This window comes from Anabas testudineus, chromosome 22 (genome assembly GCF_900324465.2).
Source record: "Anabas testudineus chromosome 22, fAnaTes1.2, whole genome shotgun sequence".
Classification (NCBI taxonomy): Eukaryota; Metazoa; Chordata; class Actinopteri; order Anabantiformes; family Anabantidae; genus Anabas; species Anabas testudineus.
In genome coordinates, this window is record NC_046630.1 from 7,040,829 (window position 1) to 7,062,643 (window position 21,815).

At 40.7% G+C, this 21,815-nt stretch overlaps 4 protein-coding genes across 4 annotated transcripts; 2 read left to right on the plus strand and 2 right to left on the minus strand.

The window, feature by feature from the left end:
* Positions 1–15: 15 nt before the first annotated feature.
* On the minus strand, positions 16–9,996 carry LOC113148465 (microtubule-associated protein 1S-like). The gene is made up of 10 exons (XM_026340166.1): positions 9,834–9,996; positions 8,741–8,836; positions 7,499–7,581; positions 7,026–7,163; positions 6,266–6,764; positions 6,040–6,126; positions 3,249–5,776; positions 2,993–3,122; positions 2,657–2,874; positions 16–2,482 (listed from the first exon to the last, which is right to left on the minus strand). The coding sequence occupies exons 1-10, from the start codon at positions 9,994–9,996 to the stop codon at positions 2,327–2,329; spliced, it is 4,098 nt and encodes a 1,365-aa protein (XP_026195951.1). The 3' UTR covers positions 16–2,326.
* Positions 9,997–10,476: 480 nt separating this feature from the next.
* On the minus strand, positions 10,477–11,776 carry LOC113148396 (cocaine- and amphetamine-regulated transcript protein-like). The gene is made up of 3 exons (XM_026340096.1): positions 11,393–11,776; positions 11,105–11,185; positions 10,477–10,740 (listed from the first exon to the last, which is right to left on the minus strand). The coding sequence occupies exons 1-3, from the start codon at positions 11,633–11,635 to the stop codon at positions 10,633–10,635; spliced, it is 432 nt and encodes a 143-aa protein (XP_026195881.1). The 5' UTR covers positions 11,636–11,776; the 3' UTR covers positions 10,477–10,632.
* Positions 11,777–13,216: 1,440 nt separating this feature from the next.
* yju2 (YJU2 splicing factor homolog) lies at positions 13,217–17,150 on the plus strand. The gene is made up of 8 exons (XM_026338895.1): positions 13,217–13,330; positions 13,556–13,656; positions 14,133–14,277; positions 14,360–14,494; positions 14,587–14,768; positions 14,901–15,051; positions 16,095–16,266; positions 16,530–17,150. Exons 1-8 carry the CDS (start codon positions 13,307–13,309, stop codon positions 16,646–16,648), a joined length of 1,029 nt encoding a protein of 342 aa, XP_026194680.1. The 5' UTR covers positions 13,217–13,306; the 3' UTR covers positions 16,649–17,150.
* Positions 17,151–17,516: 366 nt separating this feature from the next.
* On the plus strand, positions 17,517–21,815 carry LOC113148645 (SH2 domain-containing adapter protein F-like). Its single transcript, XM_026340405.1, has 8 exons — positions 17,517–17,693; positions 18,362–18,611; positions 18,778–18,879; positions 19,028–19,190; positions 19,342–19,599; positions 19,686–19,860; positions 20,728–20,847; positions 21,573–21,815. The coding sequence occupies exons 2-8, from the start codon at positions 18,366–18,368 to the stop codon at positions 21,757–21,759; spliced, it is 1,251 nt and encodes a 416-aa protein (XP_026196190.1). The 5' UTR covers positions 17,517–17,693; positions 18,362–18,365; the 3' UTR covers positions 21,760–21,815.

Consider the following 21,815-nt stretch of genomic DNA (forward strand, 5'->3'; position numbering starts at 1 on the left):
GTAGTTAGGAAATAATGCACCATTTTTTAATGGTGATGAACTTTCTTTATTCATACATTGCTCCCACATACACTCACTGGCCACTTCATTAGGTACGTGAATTGTACTTTTACAAACTTTTAATTTCTCAGTTTCTGCTGTAGTGGATTGTATTAGGTTATACAGGTACAGGTGCAGGTGTACCTAATAAAATGACCGGTGTATATTGACATTTTATTTACTCACAGTACAGTTGCAAAGTGAATTGTTCTTGATGTTCATTCCAACCCCTCTCACTGTCCCCACTCTGCCACATTGCTTTGCTCTGTTTTCATGAATATCATGAATGAAACGACAAACGGTACATCTTTTACACATGCAGGACACATACACATAGTTACAATTCACTTGGCTACTTTGTGGATCAAGTAATTGTTGCCCATGATTACAGACCTAGTTCAATCTTTTAACACCAATAATACATTACTTAATCTCTCTCTTTCCCTTTTTTTTTTTTTTTTTTTTTTTGCAGAAGAGAGACATATGCATGTAAAATCATTATGGTTGTAATGGATTTGGGTTGGACAACATGTAAAATTCCATAGAGATTGATATCAAACAAAGGTAATTGCACAAATTCAAAAAGTGCATTTTGTAAGGATAGTACAAGCTCATGATAAAAGTTTAATAGTGCATTTATATAATTACAAAATAGCTTTCAGATCATTTAGACATGAAGAAGAGACCTAGTGACTCATGAAAATGATTTTCTTTTCTGTTTTTGGAGGCAGCATTCAGGTGGAGAGGAAAATAGTAAGTGGTATCTTTTTTCATCTCATGCTTTGGTATTAAGGAAACTGTATTCCACATTCACATTTGTGTGTATTAATCCTTTAAAAGCAGAACAACAGAGATGATCTTACATCATATGATGTTCATTCTTGAACATCCAGACTGGGATAAACGGACATAAGAAGAAAAGCAAATGGGTGATTTCCAATTATGCAGGTTGTATTTCAAGTATGCTGGTAGTATTTTATCTGAGAGGCCTGTTATTTTTTAATAATGCATTAGTAATTCAATCTATTGAATAACTAGAGTTAAAGTCCTGTTGTGTTCTGAGAGTTTAAGCAGTTGCATGTTTTATATTTCTCAAGATAGTCTACGATATGTGGAAGGAATAAATAGGAAATGACTGATGGACCTACAGAGTATAAGGTTTTTTGTGGACTGTAGTTCATGTAATTACAGCAGTAGATAGTTGTGTGATTATACGACTTTCAGTTTCACTTTCAGGATTATTCTGCCTCCAAAGATAATTTAACTTTCTTTTTACAGACTTCAACTCAGAAAGCTCCCAATATGACCCAGTGTGAATAAACCATGATTGTATGCTGTGCAGAAACAAGATACCATATGATCACATCCACAATCAACTTGTGATATTTTTAAGACAACAAGTCAATGCATAATTCTACAAAAGCATTTTGACTGACAACATTCAAGTACCATTGTTAGTAAGGTGATCGATGTAAGGCTGTTAAATTTAATTTGGTACTCTTAATCCCCGCTGACAGAGTTGTCTTTGCACTCTGAGATTCGGTGATTGAGCGGGCAGTCATCACTCGCACAATACTTCATAAAGCAGGTACAGCATACGGCACAACTCACCTGCTTACAGTGCTCACGACAAACATCTTACACTGTGCATTTTTAGCAAATAAAAGAAATGCAATGCAAACAGTGCTTTCACGTACGAACAATTGCACACTTTTACTGTTTAGGAGTATGTTGAGTTGTCTGAATAGCTAAATCATTTCACTCAGATAGACTAATGTTGCTACAAAAGCATCAAAATAGGCCCAGAGACATAGCACAGGCTACTATCACACAACGAGGAAGCAAATGTACACACAGTGCCTTTAATCCCATGTATGCTAACTATTTTGACTAATCTGCATCGTCAACTTACTTGTGGATCTACATGTTTGCAGCCCGTGATGCTTCAGTGTGATCTCCTCTCCTGTTCTGCACAGGGTCATGGGTCAAAGAAATCATGCAGTAGTCCCCAGAGGGATGTGTGTTCGCCTTGGGTGTAGAGAAAGAAGGGCTGTTTGATGCAAAAGAAGCCCAGAAAGAAGGGATAAACCAGGAGGGGAGGAAGGGAACATCCCGTGTTATTACCCATTCAGTCTTTTCCATGCTGAAAGGGCTCTATTTTCCAGTTATGTCTGTTTCTAACTCACTACCTCTGCACTCCTTCTATTCAGACTTGTTGTTTCTCTCTCACACACATCATCACCACCCATCATCGTTCACCCTCCACTCCTGCTTCTCATAGTATGCCTCAGAACTCTATCTTGCAGGCAGGAAAGGTTTCGTCCTGCATGGCGACAGTGCTGTTGGATCCCAGCACAGTGATGTCCAGCTCCCTCTGTCTGTCTAGAGTCTGCTGGTACCACTCTTGCATCAACACAGACTCAAAGGTAGGGATCACCGTCACCTGGAGATACAGAGAAAAGTTCATCATGCATTTAGACATTTAAACCCATGGTTGTTGTTTTAAGTGACTGTGAAATGGAAAGTGCCTAGTTAGTACTGATGGTTGAGGTGTCAGTCTGTGCCAAAGCGCTTAAAATTGTATCGCTTAAAAAATTGTGTACATGCAGGCATTTACCTGCATAGTGTCGGACCAGGATATCTTTGCGTCCAGTAGGGCGTCCAGCGTATGCCTCAGAAGTTCCTCGCGCTCTGGATTGTCACCACTGATGATGTAACAGGAGGAGCGAACACACCTGAAGAAATCCGCACTGACAGTCGGAGAGGAGGCTCCAGAGGGGATATAGGCCAGATCCACATAGAAACTGACTTCATCAACAGAGGTAGACTTAGAGCCTGTGACAGCAGGGAGAGGAGAAAACTGCAGTATGAAAGTTACATAAAGACCCCGAAAAATCAGTACTTAAGTCTGAAAAAAATTTGAGAACAGAAAAAGAAGAAATAACATCTGTACCTGTGGTAGGTGAGGATTTTGCTGGTGCTGAGCGTGTGTTGGAGGAAGGTGTACGTGTGGAAGAGACATTCCCTTTTAGGACGCCTGTCTTGCTTTTCCCTGAGCCTGATTTTTGGGAGCTTTCAATAACCTGGGAGTTACAAAAAAAGTGTGATTTAGATTAGATTTCTTTTAAGCCGATTTAACCTAAATCCATGAGTTCACACACCATATGAACGAAGACTCTTTTTCTTCTTTGCTAATAAGACAAACTCACCCCTGGTGTTTTTTTCCCACGCATGCTACTGACTTTTGCTCTCTTCCCGTGAGCATCAGAGTCAGACTGTGGAACAGGCATGGAGGCGTCAGGGTGTGGGAGCAGCGGTGGACTGTCCCTGAGTGGAGCTGGAAGAGGGTCCGGGGGCAGAGCCTGACTGGCGCTGAGGTCGTGTGGCGAGTTAGTCGGCTCACTACAGGACTCCTCATCTGAGTCCAGAGCTCCATCTGCTGTGGTGGATGGGCAGTCCTCCGTGCAGACGGGGGCGTTTGATTCACTGGGTGACGTGTTGTTGGGGTTGTTATTGTTGTTGCCGTGATGATGTGCAGCAAAGGTGCCTCTTGGGGGCTCGCTGCTACCTGAGCCGGAGTCAGGCGGTTTGAAATGCTTGAACTCACAGGGAGAAACGAGACAAAGATCCACATCATGAGGTGACGCCTCAAAATGAAGTGTGTTAGGAGCTGGAGCTCTTCCCATCTCTGAACCATGACCTAGAGACCTTGGAGGCTTCTTTGTTTGTAAAGACATCCCCGCAAAATGGCCTCCATTGGAGTGGGACTGAGGAGCACAATCATCCCCCTCTCTCTGGCTCACATTGGCTGGTCCCTGCTCAAAGGACATGGACAGTGATTCGTCCACTTCTGTGGACTGGGGCGAACTCACTTCTGCTGGCATTGAATGTGTCGTGGTGGTGGTGGCCACAGAGGGAGAGGGGTCTGAGGATCCGTCTTTTAATGTTCCCAAAGAAAGGAAACTCAGGTGCTTCTCTCTGGGGTTTGTGTGGCCTTCTGGAGTGATTCTGGGCTGAAAATGCTGCCCCTCACTTTGTTTAGGGGATCCATTTGACTCTTTGATGTCAGTGGACTCTGCGTTACTCATCTGGGCCTGTATCCTGCTCAGAGTGGCTCTGTTGCACCACACATCATCTGGGGATAGACAGTAAGGAGTGTGGCCAGCACTGTTGGGCCGTGAGTCAGGGGAAGCCGGCTCTACGGTCTCCTCATCGGGGCTAACAGGGGCCTGGTTCTCTGGAGATGATCGAGAGGAAGGGCTGTATTTCAAAGCACCATCCAGGAGCGTGTACTCAGTTGGGGTTAAGTCCTGCTGAGCTGCGAGATCGTCCTTTGGCGCCTTGTTTAAGGGAGTTGGAAATCCCACAACTTTAGCTGGTTTGGCAGCTTTTCCACGTGTTTCTACAGACTCTTTCTGCATATCTGCAACAGCTTTGCCTCCAGTCCCAGCCTTATGTTGCACTTCATTATCACCTTTCTCTCCTCCCATTATCTCAGTGCCACCTGCTGCTTGTTCCCTCAGTGTATCAGCAGCTTCATTTTGTGTCTCTTTGCTCAAACCTCCACAGCTCTTTTCATTTCCTGACTCGCTGCTTTTCCGGTTTGCCTTATCTGCTGTTTTCACCTGCACCTCTTCTTGTTCAGTTTCCTCCCGCAGCTGGAGAAAATCAGCTGTCATATCCTCAGGGGTAGACATTTTGGACCCACAGGGGTTCTCTTCAGGCTTCTCCATCTTTTGATTCTGCTTCTCTGCTGCAGGGCACCGTGACTCTTGGATGTCTTCCATAGCACCTTCACCAGGTTTTGTTGAGTTGCTGTTTGGCATTTCAATGTTTATATTAATCTTCTTGCCATCATTTGTCTCTTTCCCTGTTGATTTTCTTGTTTTGTTCGTCCCTGTTTTGTCATTTTTTGCATCCTTTTTGAGCTTTGTTTTATTTTCATTCTTTGACTTGGTAGGGAGACCATCCTTTTTCACCTGGTCATTCTTCACAATGCCATTGTCCTCTTTATTGCCAGTCTTCTCCTCCTTTTTCCCATCCTTCCCTCCTCCTTTCTTTGAAGTATTCTTCTCTGATGCTGCTACCTTTTGCTTTAAACCCCCTTCTTTGATTTTGTTTTTATCTGTATCTTTTACACCTATTCCATTTAATGTTTTTCTTTTTTCCTTCACTGATACATCCTTACCCTCCTCTCTAGCCCCCCTTTCTTTCCCGTGTTTGGCTGTGGTTTCCTTCCCTTGTGACCTGCCACTTTCTTGACTTTCAGTCCTCTTGTTCTTTCTGTCTTCCCCCAACCTTTCCAAGTCCCCTGTAGTCACTGTAGGTTTCTGGAGGAAGGACAGGCCCTTCATCTTCTCTAGCCCCTGGAGAAGCTTGGTCTGTGGGGTAACACCAGGGAATAGCACCCTGACCACCTTTTCCTGAGGGCAAGCAGGGTGCCACACAAGCAGGGCACACACAGAGGCTAGGGCTGTGAGAGGAAGGGTTTGGGATTTGGATGCAGATGAGACCGCATCAGGCCAGTTTTGCATGAGTGTCTGGTACTCCTGGCTGTTTTTGCCAGGACTGAGGATGTATAAATCCAGCTGTCCCACTCCCATCTTCTGGAATAGGGTTAGCGGCTCAATGGGGACTCCTTGTGGTCGAAACATTGGTTGAGGTCTGATATCTAACTTCTTTAATAACTGTAGTGTTAGAGCTGCCTGGTGTGTACTCTTCAGGACATTATCCACACCTGATAGGAGAATAATGACACCTTTACTTCATGTTAGTTACTTGCATTATCGTCTGATTACTGTGAAATGTTAAGTTTACAATATCAGACTGAGAATTTAAGTAAAATAACAGCGTAACAATGCACAATGTAAAATGTGGCTTATATCACCATGATGCAGAACACTGCAGCTTTCAAATTATTCATAAACATGGACTTTGGATATCAGATTAACTAAAGAAAACTTCAGTGATGTCTTATATCTTTTCCACTGAGTCACTCACAAGGCTGTTCTTCCACCTGCAACCTGCTAGGTGCATTGAAGAACACAACTCCAAGCTCTGGAGAGATGAGCCTCTTAGACAAGTCATCTGTTCAAAAAGACAAAAAGTAAAAAGACACAGAGAAAATACAAACAGTGAGAAAATGTGACATTGAACAGATAAAGACAGAGACACGTTAATCTAATCTTCCTGAAGGAACATCATTAAAATCATCTTTGCTTCGTACCTTTGACATCTGAGCTCAACTCCTGCTCTGTCACTTTCCTCTCCAGGAAGGCGTTGACCCCAGTCAGGTTCTCTGTCCCGATGTGTGTCAACAGAATTGCATCAACACGGTCAAGGTGGCGGACCAGCTTCCAAAAGCAGGCCTGAGAGTCCGAGCCACCATCCACCAGGATTGTGAACCCATTAACTGCAAAGAAGGCACAGTCGCCACGGCCGGCAGGGAACACGTAGCAGCAGGGACGGGACAGCTTGAGGAAACCGACGGTGGTAGGAGGAGGCAGGAGGTCAAAGGGGGATGGTGGACAGAGGGTACCAGAGATCAGGGAGGTGAATCCCTCCAGGCCCTCCATGGCGGGCAGCACCTCTGGGGAATTTATGTGGAGCGTAAGAGGACCCCACAGAGGCTGATTATCCAAGAGTGTCTTTCTCCACTGGCCGACGTTGGGACAGCTGAGGGTAAGACTTAGCTTGGAGGAGGCCGAGCGCTCTAGATTTATGAACTGAAGACAGAGACAGCGTTTGACATCCAAATGTTTTTGTTTTCTTTTACAGTGTGTTTTGCAATACTTCAGAAAATCAGCCAACTAATAAGTTAGAAGATCATTAGATATAAGTTTGGTCAGTATTCTCTGTGGATTTTCAGTTAGATCAGACATTAAATGGCAGACTGATGAAAATGAAGTCTAAATGTGTTACTATGAGCAGCTGATGCATGTTAATAACATTATATAACATTTATTATGTGCATATTACAGCGTTACCTGCTCTGTTAGTATTTGTTTCAGCTGGTGTGGTGAGAATAGTCCTTTATGAAACAGCAGCTCTCCACTTTCCTCCACACTCAGACCAGCCAAGATCAACAGCTTATGAGCCGATTCCCTCGACAGGAGAGCAAACACCTGACCAGCCGAGAGAGATGGTAAGTTTTGTTTTCTGAAAGCAGCAAATTGCTGTTAGCAGCTTTTTAAATGCTGCTTCGTACCACTGTAAACTCGACATGTTTGGGATTTTTATTGGACTAAAACTATTTAATCTTGAACCATTTTTCATCTGTAATTTTCTAGACTACACTTTTATTATAAGGGACAGAGCCAATAAAAAAAATGACAATATTTTTCTTTATCTATTTACATTTGGATCATTAAAATGTGATTAAAATGGTGAAATAGTTGCATCAAAAATGCTTATTTAACTGGGTGAGGTAGGTATATTGCTGAATGATTCATCCCCTCACCTCTGAATGAGCCTGTTCCTGAGATGGATTGATCAACACCTGAGTGTCCAACACTCTGGTACTGTGGCGCAGACACTTGTGCCCTGAGGAGGCAGAGAGAAAAACAAAGGATAGAAGGAGAGGGACAGATAAGCAGACAGCCAAGAGGAAGCAAACAAGAGAGCCACAGCTGAGGGAGTTAGGAATCAGGCCGACGTATCCGAGCAGTGAGCGAGAGGCCAGAAGCAAATAGGGGGTGACTCAAAGAAGCCAAAGAGAAAATGAAGTGGGAGAAGTGGGAGGCTGATTGACTCGCTGAATGTAAAAAGAGGAAGGCAGAAGAGTTGAACAGCTGAGTAAGAGGGGCTGTCTGAGGATGAAATGCCAAGTTTACTCAATCTACAGTGAAGATCCAGTCTGAGTGGAAGTGAATGAACGTCTGAGGATGCAGAGGCGAACACAGCCAACTTGTAAATAGTGACCCAGATATAAACAAAGTTTCTTTGTCTTTATTTCAAGCCCTTTTTTTTCCCATTTCTGATCTTCGCTGTTCTAGTTATGGCCCCAGTATAATGTGACTGTTGTTTAGATGTAATGTGCAAAATCTTTGCATTTGTTCTTTTCTTTCTTAACAGTTGGGTGAAAAGGTCAGTAACATTTTCATGTGTGTACACTAAACATGAAGCTACAGTCAGCTGGTTAGTTTAGTTTGGCATAAAGACTGTAAACAGTTGATCTCCTATCACAAGCTATAAAGCTCATTTGTCACCATTGGGGAGCTTTTTTGTTTAACCTGGATAAAAGCTTAATTACTAGTCAGTGAATTCTCGCTCCTAAAGACCTTATTTAACATGTATTTTATTAAAACACAATTAACTACTATTTTATTTACCACATACAGTGCAGGTGACCTTTTCTTGGTGCCATTTTGTCCTCAATCGAAAGAGAAATGTGTGTTCTTGTCTGGGTTCATCACCTTCCTTCACAGCTCAGCTATAGCATGACTGTCGTACTTGTGTAGTAAAAGACTGTAACACATATAGAGAGTGAGAGGTGGCACGGCCTGGCTGCAGGTCTCTATTGTTTTCTATCCAATGGGCCCACCCATGTTTAACAATCACCCAACTGCTCCTCCACTTTCCTTCCTTCCTTCCTCGTTGACCCCAGACGCGCTGAGCTGGCGGGTTACCATGGAGACAGGAATTTCTCTGGAGTCAAAGAGTTTGGGCATGAAGGATTCATCAAATTAAAGCTTTTACATACCCGTTCCCTTGAAAGATGCTGTGTGATGGGATAGGAATTCTTGGAAATAGATGTCGAGGTTACAGGATTTCCAGTCGATGTCCCATGACCGTATACCTGGAAATCACATGGTGCAAATTAACCGTAGGCTATAATAAAGTATATAACGCAAACAAATTAAAGCATCAATAACAACAAAGACTGCTCTGTTTCATAATAGACTTTTGTCAACTGTTAAGTGCTTTGTTAACCTAATATTTAGGTTCATAGAAATGCTGGACACACCAAAATACCTGGTTCCTATATATTTAGGCATTCATTCACATGGCTGACTCATGTTCTCATGAAAGTCTCCAAACACAGTGATAGCATACATTAGATATTCATTTATAAATATTTCTTAGACTTTAAATTAAAAAAAATCTTTCAAACTATCTACTGAAAATACAAAATACTGCCAAGAGACTGAGCTTTTCTTCATGAGCATTTCATGAATTTTTGTTGGTAAGACTGTGATGAAATGTTGATTCTTCAGTGATAATCTCTCACTCTGTGTCTATTCTTGTGTTTCCGTTTCACTCTCACTATCTATCTGCAGCTCTTTTACATAAATTATGCACTCAAATGTCCCATCCCTTTACTGTACACAGTTAGACACGCACAGTAAAACCCAGATAAATGTATGTGCCTGTGTCTCAGTATCCGAGTTACTGCTTTACCTGAACACACACACACACACACACAGGTTATTGACACATCGTCTACAAGTGACTATGTGCTGACTGAATATTCGCCCTGCAACATTTCCTCAAATGCTTCTCGTTGCTTACGTAAAGATTAACGCATCCGAAAGACAAACCACTCGCCCCAGACTGTATTTAATAATAATATATTTAGAGGGATGAGGTGATGCTGGTGGTGGAGCATCGCCAGTTGACGCATCCTGGGTTAGAGGTGTGATAAAATTACATAAACACTGCAATGAGCTCTCTGTAGCATCATCGGGGATCATTAGGCGACGAGAACTTGCAGAAATCTGATTTTTTTAATGAGAATGTTGCGCGAAGCAAAATGGCATGCAGTAGCTGTGAGAAGCAAGTTGAAATCTACGTACCTCGTTCAATTTCCCTGCTGATGTGTCCAGTCTGTCTGAAGTGAGCCGTCCGTCCAATAATGATGAGCAGGGAGTATTTGTGCGGGGGAAAGTCCGTGTTTGCGGTCGCAGCGCGCCTCGGCTCCTCCTGGACCTCCCTCTCCAGCAGCCGGCTGGACGCCATGTTGGAAACTTGCACTTGGATGTGATGTCATTGAAAAAAAGCCTGACAGCGCCTTTTATTGCAGAAAGATGACAGCTGGTGTGCTGGAATGCCGCCATGCATTAGTGGAAGTGTAGCAGGAAGCTGAATTATTGATGACACGCGAAAAAAATCATTCAGTATAATTTTGTTGTCCCCTTTACAGTAACCATTGTAATGCAGAGCACATTTGATCACTTAATTTTACATATACTGCCCACACAGAGACACACATGGACCCTTGAATTCAAAATGTTATTTATTGACCTCATGATACAAATGTTTTCTGAAACCACAAACAACAAATGAAAAAACAAGCATTTATGACAAAATCTGCATTGAAAAGTCTGATGTCATAACCCCACACAAATAAATACCAAGAGAGACACAGATCATTAAACCTTTATCGATACATATTCCAACATATTCCTCTATAAAATAAAACATCGTGTATTAATCACATGCTACGCAGCATTTTTTATTTTATCTCAAGTTGAATGACAACATTAACACCTCCCTCTCATATATATTGACAGGGAGGACATATTTTGTCACTCCAGACCCCTGAACTCTCGCCTGCCATTTCTTACACCTTTTCTTTTAAATATTTTTCTTCATTCACAAACATTTGAGAACATAAAAGTTGCACGAAGTTCCCCGGGGACAGCTGCACAGTGTGCCGATACGCGCGCCTTTACGCACGGCGCATGGCTCACCTGCATCACACTGGAAAGATAAAAACAACATAAATGCGGAAACAAGTTGCAGATTGATCTACTAGAAAAACAGTATATCAGTAAACAGATCATTATTTATATGTTTTAATGTCCAAGTTAATTCTATATTGGTTTTATTAAACAACCACAAATCTCTTGTTTATAAAATCACATGTTATATGAGAAGAGACAAAACATTGAATCTCCAGAATCATATCTCTAGATAATCTTAGTAACACGAACATCATTTAAAGGTGAGAGAAAATAATAATAATAATAATAATAATAAAAACCAATTCCATTCACGGAAAATATGATTAATATTTTTAAATTAAATTTTAAAGTTTGACAACTTCAGTTTGGATCGTACGTACCGAAGGTAACCAGCCAAGTTTTTTCTCTAAGGGCATCTCTTTGTTTCTCAGCTTCTCCAGAACTTCTTGCAACGCGTCAATCTGCATTTAAATAAAAAGTAAAACAGTTTAATAATCATAAAACAAATTGAGCTAGTACAAGTAGGCAAGGCGTGCCCATTTTCGGTGTGGAAATGGAAGGGGTACATTTTATTCTTTAAAATCTTCACTGTACTACTCGAACAATTTAAATTTTAGTATAGTAAAAGCTGACGCATTTCAAACCCATGAGGCCTATAAATCTCTCACCAGTTCTTTCTCCTGTTGGGTTTTCAGAGGAAAATCCAACGAGCGCGTCTCCATTGAGGAGTCCTCGGCGTGAGCGAGCCACAGGTAGGCGCAGGAGCAGGTGACCGCGAGGAGAAGAGTCCGAGCGTTGACCATGGTGCTGAGACCCAGTAAGGAGACGTCCTTCTCTTCAACAGGGTGATGTGTGGAGGCTTTGGAGGTCTCCTGAACAGAGAGCCTCCTCTTTATAGCTGCTGTTGACATCAGCCAGCCTCTAAAATATTGATGGAAACTTTGACCCTGTTGACACTGCTCAGCACCTTTGTATATTTAACAGGTAGGGACTTGAAAGATATCCAATGAGATCAAGGACGGTATTTTGTAAAACATATTTGACGAAGTGATGTAGAGGCTTGACAGAAATTAAATTTCTGCATGGCATTTTTATCACAACATTCAAATCTATTTACCTTGTGCTATAGATGGTCATTTAATCTGTTATATATTTTAATTTGTTGCCCATTGTGTGCACACATCACTCACTGATGAGTTATTGTGTCAGAATCTGCCAGAATAACTCAACGAACTCGTCTCAAACAGAATGTAAAAGCATCAAAAGTCTGAATAAAACAGTGACTGAATCTGAAACTGTTAAATCTAAAACCAGAAAACCTGAACCATCTGTGAACACAGACCTATTCTCCTCTGTGTTTTGCTGCTAATATATTCTGACCATGTTCTCATGCTGCCAGTGTTTAATAAAGCTGAGATCAGGTCTCAGGTTAACCCACCCTGACACCAATCTGTAATCAAAATCCAATTTCCTTTTGATGGATTAACCTTAACCAGCCCCTAAAGCAAAGTACCTACGTGTGTGTTTGCACACAAAACCTGTCAGGGCCACCACATTACTGTCAAATTGTGTTACCTCTTGGGGACAGCTCTTCCACCATGACTGTACCTTCCTGAAGAAGATTAAACATGAGGACCAATATCTGAAGCTCTGACTCATTCAGGCTGAATAAAGAAAGTTTGACATGATGTTCATGTGCAAAAACCTATTTTAACATATGCATAATCTGAAAACGGTGTGTGGGTAACTGTAACTCTATCAACACAAATATATCAGGACCTCATCAACAAAGTCATCTAGAAGTGTAACAGTAACACACAGATTGAGTGAGGAATGAGTAAATATTTTATAAAGTATAAAAATGATTCGCTTTCAGTGGGACATGATAAATCCTTAATCATTTAAAAGGTTTAGGAAGTCGTAACACTAACAAAAACATTAAAGGATGTGTGGTATAAAGATTATAAAAATGTAATTTATTTACTCAATTGATAATATTGATTTTAATACATTTTCTCTGTATTCATCCCAATGCTCAGTGCTACAGATTCTTAGATGGCACCAGCTTGTTTATTTCTTTTGTACAATGAAACAGTTAATTAATAAAAATAGGATTTCATGTGTCATCCATCCTGTCATACTTATATTATAAACTTGTTTGAAGAAGAGATTCACACAGAAAAGTGCCGAATGATAAGCATTTTTAAATAACTTCTAATCTTCTAATTATGCTCTTCCATACATAATATTTCATTTTACCTTATTTTAATTGTCAGTTATAGCCTACATACTTGACTATGCGTTTGTTTCCCTCTCATATATTTTCCCCTATGTCTTCAAGAAAATACAACAAAAAAGGCAAAATTATATTGTTTAAATTTGACTGTTTACGATTCTAAGTATTCATTCGTTCCGCATAGGGCAGCAGCACAATTTGAAGCACGGAAGCTAAAAAAGGGGGCAACCGGAAGTTTACAGTTCAGCTACCAGTAGCCACATGCTAGCAGTGCTGTGGAAATAACACTCGCACAGTTTATGCTTAAGTTTTTTTCGTCTTCTTCAGATTTACAGCAAAAGCAACAATGTCCGAAAGAAAAGTATTAAATGTAAGTACACGTTTAATAAATATATTCCCCTTTTAGCAAAGTTAAAATAGTTATAGTAGCTTTTGAGCTGTTATAGAAACCAAGCAGGCTAACGTTAGCATAGAAGCTAAAGGGTTCGTCTAAAGTAGTCAATTAATATGTGTCAGCTGCGACTACTGCATTCGTTACTGTAAAGTTTCGTTGCTACTGTACGTTCTCCAGTAACTAATATTTGTACTTTCACAGAAATACTACCCTCCGGATTTTGATCCGTCCAAAATCCCAAAGCTCAAACTCCCCAAGGATCGGCAGTACGTGGTCAGATTGATGGCCCCATTCAATATGAGGTATGTCGGTGTCACCCGTGTGTTATAGTTTGTTTCAGCATCCGTCTAACAGTATAACTTGATGCTTTTCGATTTTCTTTTCTTAAACCACAGCACACACTGCCTGTGTGGCAGGGTATAGTGTTATTAGAGGGTTTAATAAGCTGCCTACAATACACAAACAACTGGTGTGAGAGGGCAAAAAACATAACAATATGCTTGATTGGAGGAGGTCTGTGCCTCTACCAAGGATGTTCATCCTCTGAGAAACTACTTGGAGAGGTGTTGGAGAGAGTACATGTATCAGATATACCTGGTTGTCAGTAAGAACAATAATTTTTGCTGGTTTGATTCATTTGATTGCACAATCCATTTGCTGTATTTGGGTGGTATTCACAATGGAACCAACACTACCTGTTAATGACAAAGTCTGTCTGGCTTCTGTTAATTAGTTATATGAATATGGTGTCCTCTACATTGCCTCTGGTTGTTTGCAGGTGTAAAACATGTGGTGAGTACATCTACAAGGGGAAGAAGTTCAATGCGCGTAAAGAAACTGTTCAGAACGAGCTGTATATGGGACTCCCCATCTTCCGCTTCTACATCAAATGTACTCGGTGTCTTGCTGAGATTACATTTAAGGTGAGACTATTTAATTGGGCATTTTCTGAATGAGACATGCATAAAATATTTTCTCACACTCAATTTTATGTTGTGACTCTAGACTGACCCAGAGAACACAGACTATGCAATGGAGCATGGTGCAACACGAAACTTCCAGGCAGAGAAACTGATTGAGGAGGAGGAGAAGAGAGTCCAGCAGGAAAGGGAAGACGAGGAACTGAACAACCCCATGAAGGTCAGTGTGTAAACATCTGCTTGTTCAATGTTACTGTACGAGCTACAAGCATTGAGAATATTCAGTTAACTGGTTTTCAAATCTTCTATCAGGTGTTGGAAAACCGCACAAAGGATTCCAAGATGGAGATGGAGGTTTTAGAGAATCTCCAGGAGCTGAAGGAGTTGAACCAGAGGCAGGCTCAGGTGGACTACGAAGGAATGATCGACCAGTACAGAGAGATGGAGAGGAGAGAGAGGGAAAGGGAAAAAGAAGAGGATGAGCGAGAGACAAAGTTAGTGATCTGGGACTCAGATGTTCTCCCCTAGTGTATTAATGACTTTAGTTGTGTGCATCATTCTTACAATCACATCTAAACTCTGAGTAGTTGTTAACATTAAAACGGAATGCTCTGTTTGTTTCACAGAGATATGCTGGAGCGCGCTCTTGTGAAAAGACTTAGAGACTCTGACTCTGATTCAGAGAAAGAAGAGGAGAGCAACAGCTCGCAATCAAAGATGTCTAGCACAGACAAACCAACTGACATCCTCACATTTGACAAAACCACAGAGACACAGGTACATATGACCTGTACTTGCTATGGTTTGCTGGAGCATAGTTAAATGCCAGATTGTTTAATTTAATAGTTGTGGTCCTTTTTCAAACATCATTAATTGATAAGGCATTTCAAACAAGACTGAAAAAGTATTTTAAAGAAGTTGCTTGACACACCTGTAGCTCTATGAAGCATCTTTCAACTCATCCTTTTAGTTTTAGTTTAATGCAATATTATATCAAAGAAACCCACTGCCAACAGGTAGATGTATAGCGTTTTTCAACGTAGTTCACTTTTTGCACACAATACTTGCTTTCAGTGCAAATATAGTACCCCCTCACTGTAGCTTATTGGTATAGTGAGAAAGCACATAACTGCTGTCAACTTGCTAAAACACACAGGAACAATGGAGGAGGGAATGCTGTTTTTGATTATCGGTATGTGGCTTTTTGTCACAGCAAAGAGACGTTTGTTTCAGAAGACAGCAAGACAACAAACTGCTGAAAAAGTCAGGAGGATTTGTAAAATACTCCAGTATTCAGACGACAGGATGACTATTGTTGCACTAGTGACGTTTCTCTGTGACCTGAGGCTGCAATGTTGCATGTCATCTTTTGGTATCACTTCAACTCACTTGGAACCTCAATGGTGATAGTACCAAAAGGCTAATCCAAATGAAGGCTAATGTACATTGTCTAGATGTATAATTAGGGAATTTTCTGCTAACCTACATTCCATAACAACTTAAAATTGTAGTGTGTTGATGCTGTGGTGCCCTCCAGTGGCAATAAGCCAGTTATTACTGCATTAATAACCTGCGTTACCGTGTGTTCAGTACATGAAATAAGACTCTTTTGTCATGTAAACATCCCATTTCCCCCATATAGTGTAGAATATTAATAAGAAATACAAGGCTACATATCAGTAGTACCAGTTATTCAAGTAATTCAAAGATTGTTAAGTAGCATATTGAAACTTGCACATACTTACAATAGTGTGGTTAAAGTCAAACACCAACAGGATAGTGCGAGTGGGGAATAATAAATTCTCGTACTGTTTCTACAGGGAGCCACACCTGGAGGAGTGAAAAGAGCTAAGGTGGAAAGCTGGGAGAGGAGTGTGGGGACGCTGGGTAATGGAAAGGCCGTAGGGTCCCTGCTGGTACGAAAGAAACAACCAGCAGCAGCTTTCAACAAACCCAGTTCAGTGGCTGCTGCTGCTTCGTCTTCTCAAATAGGTAACGCACTCATTCAGTTTGACTTCATCAGTACTCTTATTGACAGGATTTATTTTCAGTCACAGACATCTATTATTTATTTATTTTCTCACCAAACTTGTGTCCTTGATGTTCCCACAATGACAAATGTGACTTTTATGTACAGTTTTTTATGTGTGTGTATTTTGGATTTTTAGGTTTTGGAAAACAAAACTCTCTTGTTGCTTTTTTTACAGCCTGATTATGAATTGAAAGACACAGTCACTGTGTATGTTGTTTTACAGATTCAAAGGTGTCGACAGCTGACTCGCATGCTTCAAAGCCCGTCACCACACAAAATGGATCATCATCTCTCAGCCTGTTGGGGGCGTATTCAGACAGTGACAGCAGTGGCAGCGATTGAGAAGAAGATGACTTAAGTGACTTGTACACAATTGTATGAATGATAGAGAAAGGAATATAATTAAAAATGTTCTTGTAATGCTGTAGATAAATCAAAAACAAGTGCAAACCAGTTCGGGGCTTCATCTTATGAAACCCTTTTTATAAAGAGGTGACTGATAATAAGTCAGTGTGTTGGTGGGCACTCATGAGCAGGAACACAGATAAGAGTTTTTCCAGTAATAACATTTGATGTATATTTTTGTGTATTAAAAAAATGTTCAACTTTTTTGTCCCTGACACTTTAAAATCTACTTAAATGTTAAAGTTCTTATAATTCTTTCTACCAACACATGTGAATGCTCACACAGGTGTAGACATATATAACTAGTAAAAGTATGTTAACAATACCAATGTGTGTGATTCAGTATTTGGACAGTGTGATTTCATACTGTAAATCCTGCAGACAATGTGCTTTTTTTTGACAATGTTTGCTTTAAATAAAGCTGGAAGACATACATGCACTTTCTTTAGTAGACAAAGCAATTTGATCAATTTCATTTATATAGCTATCCTGCTGAAAACTGATTTCAAGAGATCTGGGATTAACATAATCTCATCTCTAGGTCCACTTGCTGAGATGGTCAAAGCTTTTGATCATGTTTTTTTTCTAAGAGGTCTTTATTCTCTGAAGGCAACTAAAAGTGTGAATGCATTGAGTCTCTGTGGTGATATCTGACAATATGACAACAGCTGGAACTGCATATGTGAGACAAAAGACATGCATTCGTTGATCTGGATGCACTCATGCTGTTCACCACAGCTGATGCTTTATGTCGACCGACCAAAAATAGCTCCGCACTCCCCTTTAAGCAGCCCCCGGTCTGCTCCACGGTCTGCTCCGCTCCAGCTAACATTAGCTGACTGACCTGCTTGGCTCACAAGCAGGACGGATTTCACGGGGCACAATGTTTTATTTTTAGTCTGGATAGCGTTAAAAGGAAACGCTGGATGGTACTCAGAGAGACATAACAGCAACGAGGAGCCGTCAATGCAAAGAAAAGAGGGTGAGCTCAAAGAAGTAACGTTAGCATGGAACAGTGTCGACGTTACGTTAACTTAGCTAACTTAGCTAACTTAGCTTTGGCACATTTACAGCTCGATGACCGTCAGTTGTACAATTTCTATTACTTTAACACTAACCTTGTCAAAGAAATAACATAATACGAAGATTAGTCATTTATTTAGCTTTGTTTCGGCAGTGTGAAATAGAACTATATCCTTAATCTATTTCTATGCATAAATAAGTGATAAGACAGTGATTTACCCCCTGGTGCTAGCTAACTTAGCTGTTATTGTTGTGATTTATAGACCTACTTAGCTTAGCATTGTAGCACAATCAAAACCCAAACTCTGTTTTACCTCAGAGGAAGAGTCATCAAAGTCAACCAAACGAAGAAACATTCTCACTGGACCTGTTGATTATTTTTAATGTGTGTTTTTATGGAGATTAAACAACTTGAGCCAGGGTCATGTGGGCTAAAGCAAACAAAAACCTCAGTCCAGGCACAACAGCACACTGGCACTGCTCTGTCCTTAGTTTAGTATTACATAATCCCAATGATCCAAAGAACACCCAAACTTTGTTATATATTTATATAGATATTTAACATCTTCTCCCTATAATATGTCATGCTGAATTATTCAATACCGTCTATTTCACATTCATTTCCAGATCCATGGCAAAGTGGCTGAAGGACTACCTAAACTTTGGCAGCAGGCGTGACCCTCCACAGCCCCCAAGACCAGATTACAGTGAGAGTGAGATTTTAAGGGCCTACAGAGCTCAAAAGGAGCTAGATTTTGAAGACCCGTACCAGCACTCCGATAAGGAGCACCAGAATGGCGGCTTCAGCTCTTGTAATACCACAATGAGCTTTCCCTCTTTCCCTGCATTTGGTTCAGTGCTGTCGAATGGTGTGGAGGTATGATTCGCTTTTCTTTTTACAGCTGAGTTCAGTGTGGGTGTTCATGGCACCATGTGTTAGTCAATAAATGTGCTTATCAATAATAAAGACATCCCTGCTAGTGAAGAAATGTTCCAGAAGATAAATATTGTTGTGTGTTTTTTTTTTTTTTTATGTATTTCAGGTAAAAGTGGTGTCCCCCAAACACAGACTAATTAAAGTGGACTCTCAGGAGTTTGGTCGATGTAAAATCCCCCTGAGTCCTGTGACTGTTCAGGAAGAACCTGTAAGCATCTCTCCATTTCATTCACTCACTTCCTCAAATACAGTAGACACGCAAGACACTTCAGGATGACTTTCCTTGACATAAATAAGTCCATCACATTGTCCCATGTAATTTCTTACATTCCCATTGTTTCATACTGTGTCCCAAGGTGGTTCCCTCCGCCCCAGCCGCTTCTGACGCTGACACAGACTACTCTGACCCATTTGATGCGCGTCCAGACCCAAGAGCACGACCAAGCTGGGAACCCAAATCAGTACCAACAGACTGCTGCAGCTATATGGAGCCATTTGAGGCACAACGGATAATTTCAGGTTTATTTTAAGATCTTTACCTCACACTAAATTTATGTTTGTTTGTTTTTTGTTTTTTGTTTTTTTATAGATTTGGTATTATTTAGGGACCTAATATTTTATGAATGGTAAAATACTGTATGTCTGTATACTATATATGTTTTCTTTTTAGAACTACAGCACAGCATGATTACAAACAGATCTGGGGGTGGAGATGGCACCCAGTTGTATGATAATCCATACGAGGAGAGGACTCGTCATCAACACCGAGCTGCTCCATCAGCACAACCTCAAACTCAGAAGGTTGAAATTGGACTTGGCCTTGTAGACAGTCGTGAGAGTAGGTTGCCTCAGGATGATGAGAGGCCGGCTGATGAATATGACCAGCCCTGGGAGTGGAAGAAGGACAACATCTCTAAAGCTCTAGCAGGTAAATCTGTGTTCCTGGTATTTTATTTATTTATTTTTTTACAAATGTCCTTTCAAACCAACAAGTTTCTTTCTGTCTGGCCATAGTTCAGTTTGAAGGGGCAGAAAGGGAACGCTCGCGAGTTCAGACAGAACAGACAAGGCTCGCCAAGACAAACACTACGTCTACCACAGCTGAGACAACTACACTCCGTCTTGTTGGTGACACTCCTTCTCTCCTGGGAGAGAGAGTGGATCCGTCTATGCCGTTAGAGAGACAAGTGTAAGTAGACAACTACAGTGCTAATAGAAAGCGAAAGTGAAGGTGTTTTTAAAACACAATTGCTAATATAGATGATGTAGAGCACATAAATAAGACAGAAACAATAAGAAATAATAATGAAACACACATTTAGGAGGTTATTGTGAACAAGAATTTAAAGAATTTTAGAAACTCTTTGGACTGCATTTCATTCAGAATATTACATTAGTTTATCAACAGAAACTTTAATGGAAACACAAGTAAACAACTAAATGACTTTTACAGCACGGTCTGTGCCATCTAGGAAAAATATTTCTCAGCCTGCCATTGGGACAAATTGGATTTTATTAGTTTTCCATCTTTAAGAGTCTGATATTGAAATAAGACAAAATGTCAGGTTTAATTTCTTTTGGGATTGCGCATATGAAGACAGTGCTTTATTGTGTTAGATTTTCTCTATGTGTGTCTAATTATGTGTGTTCCCCTGGCTCGAGTCTGTTTTTATTACAGTGACTCTCAATGGCTTTGCTTAAAAATCAGAGGCAAAAAAAATGTAAGCGATTAACATTAATGTCGCTGTTATCGTTCTTCATTGTTTACATATATTGTTAATTATTGAGCTGTTTCCTTCACAGGAACTATCAAATGAAGCACCATAAAAAGGATAGTGTACATGGTTCAGTTTTGTCACCCAGGACGTCTCATTTGTTTCTGAAAGTAGCCGGAAAAACAGCCTTCTGTGGGCACACTACCAGATATGTCTGTCTAGATTTGAATCACTGAACCAATCATAGACGTGGGTGCTGATTCATACGTTCAGCACCCAAAGCCAAATATAACTGAAGGAACAACACATGAATTTAACAAAACTTGTGTGGGCACCTGCAGATGGTACCATGGAGCCCTGAGCCGTTCAGAGGCAGAGAGTCTACTGACTCTTTGCAAGGAGAGCTCCTACCTTGTGAGAAACAGCCAGACCTGCCGCAACGACTACTCTCTGTCGCTCAGGTAAACTCCTGCTCGCACTCTGACCCCTGCAGCATATTAGAATAAAGTCAGTCATGACTTGTGTTTGTTTATTGACCATTACTTAGTCTTCATATTCTGTCTTAGACTTATTTAGCCTTGTGCCATTTACAGTTGTAGAGTACATAGTCTGTATGTTGTGTTTAAAAATAAGCTTAACTGGATCAAAATGAAAAATCCTCCTTCTCGTGCTATTGGAAATATTGCAGACTGTTACAGGGGAATTATACCCAGCTGTACGTCACTGCACTCTGCTGTTGCCAAAATTATCTGATCTACTTTTCCCTCATTTTGGGATTGTTACAGTCTGTAACTTAGTGAGGAGAGAAATTCATATTTAAGCCCAGAGGCAATTTTAAATTTTTCTCTACTCTCTCTCTTCCCACTGAGTCACTTTTGTGTGTTGCAGCAATGTTCAAAGACACATTTATTATTGTGAACATAATCACCAGTCTTCATATGTCGAGTAGCAGTTGACAAGTTGGCACAAAGCATTTCAATATTGATGAAATTGTTAAAACTGAAACACAGGGGGAAAGTTTTTTTTTTATTTTTTTTTGTATGAAATGTAATATAGCAGATTGTTCAAGTAGGGAAATTGATTGGATACTCCTCTTTTCAGTCGTGTTCAGTACATGTCACAATTAACAATCCAGGTTTGACTAAGTCACTCAAAGTGTCATCTCTCCTGTCTCTTTCTCTCCCAGGAGCTGCAAAGGATTCATGCATATGAAGTTCACTCAGTTTGCAGATGGTCGTTACGTGCTTGGCGAGAACAGCCCCCCCTTCTCCTCCATCCCAGAGGTCGTCCACTACTACACTACACACAAGCTGCCAATCAGGGGTGCTGAACACATGTCCTTACTGTATCCTGTCATTGTGCAGACCCTCTGACACTGACCGTACTATTTTACCCGGTGCTACTGAATACAATATATACTCAACATTTA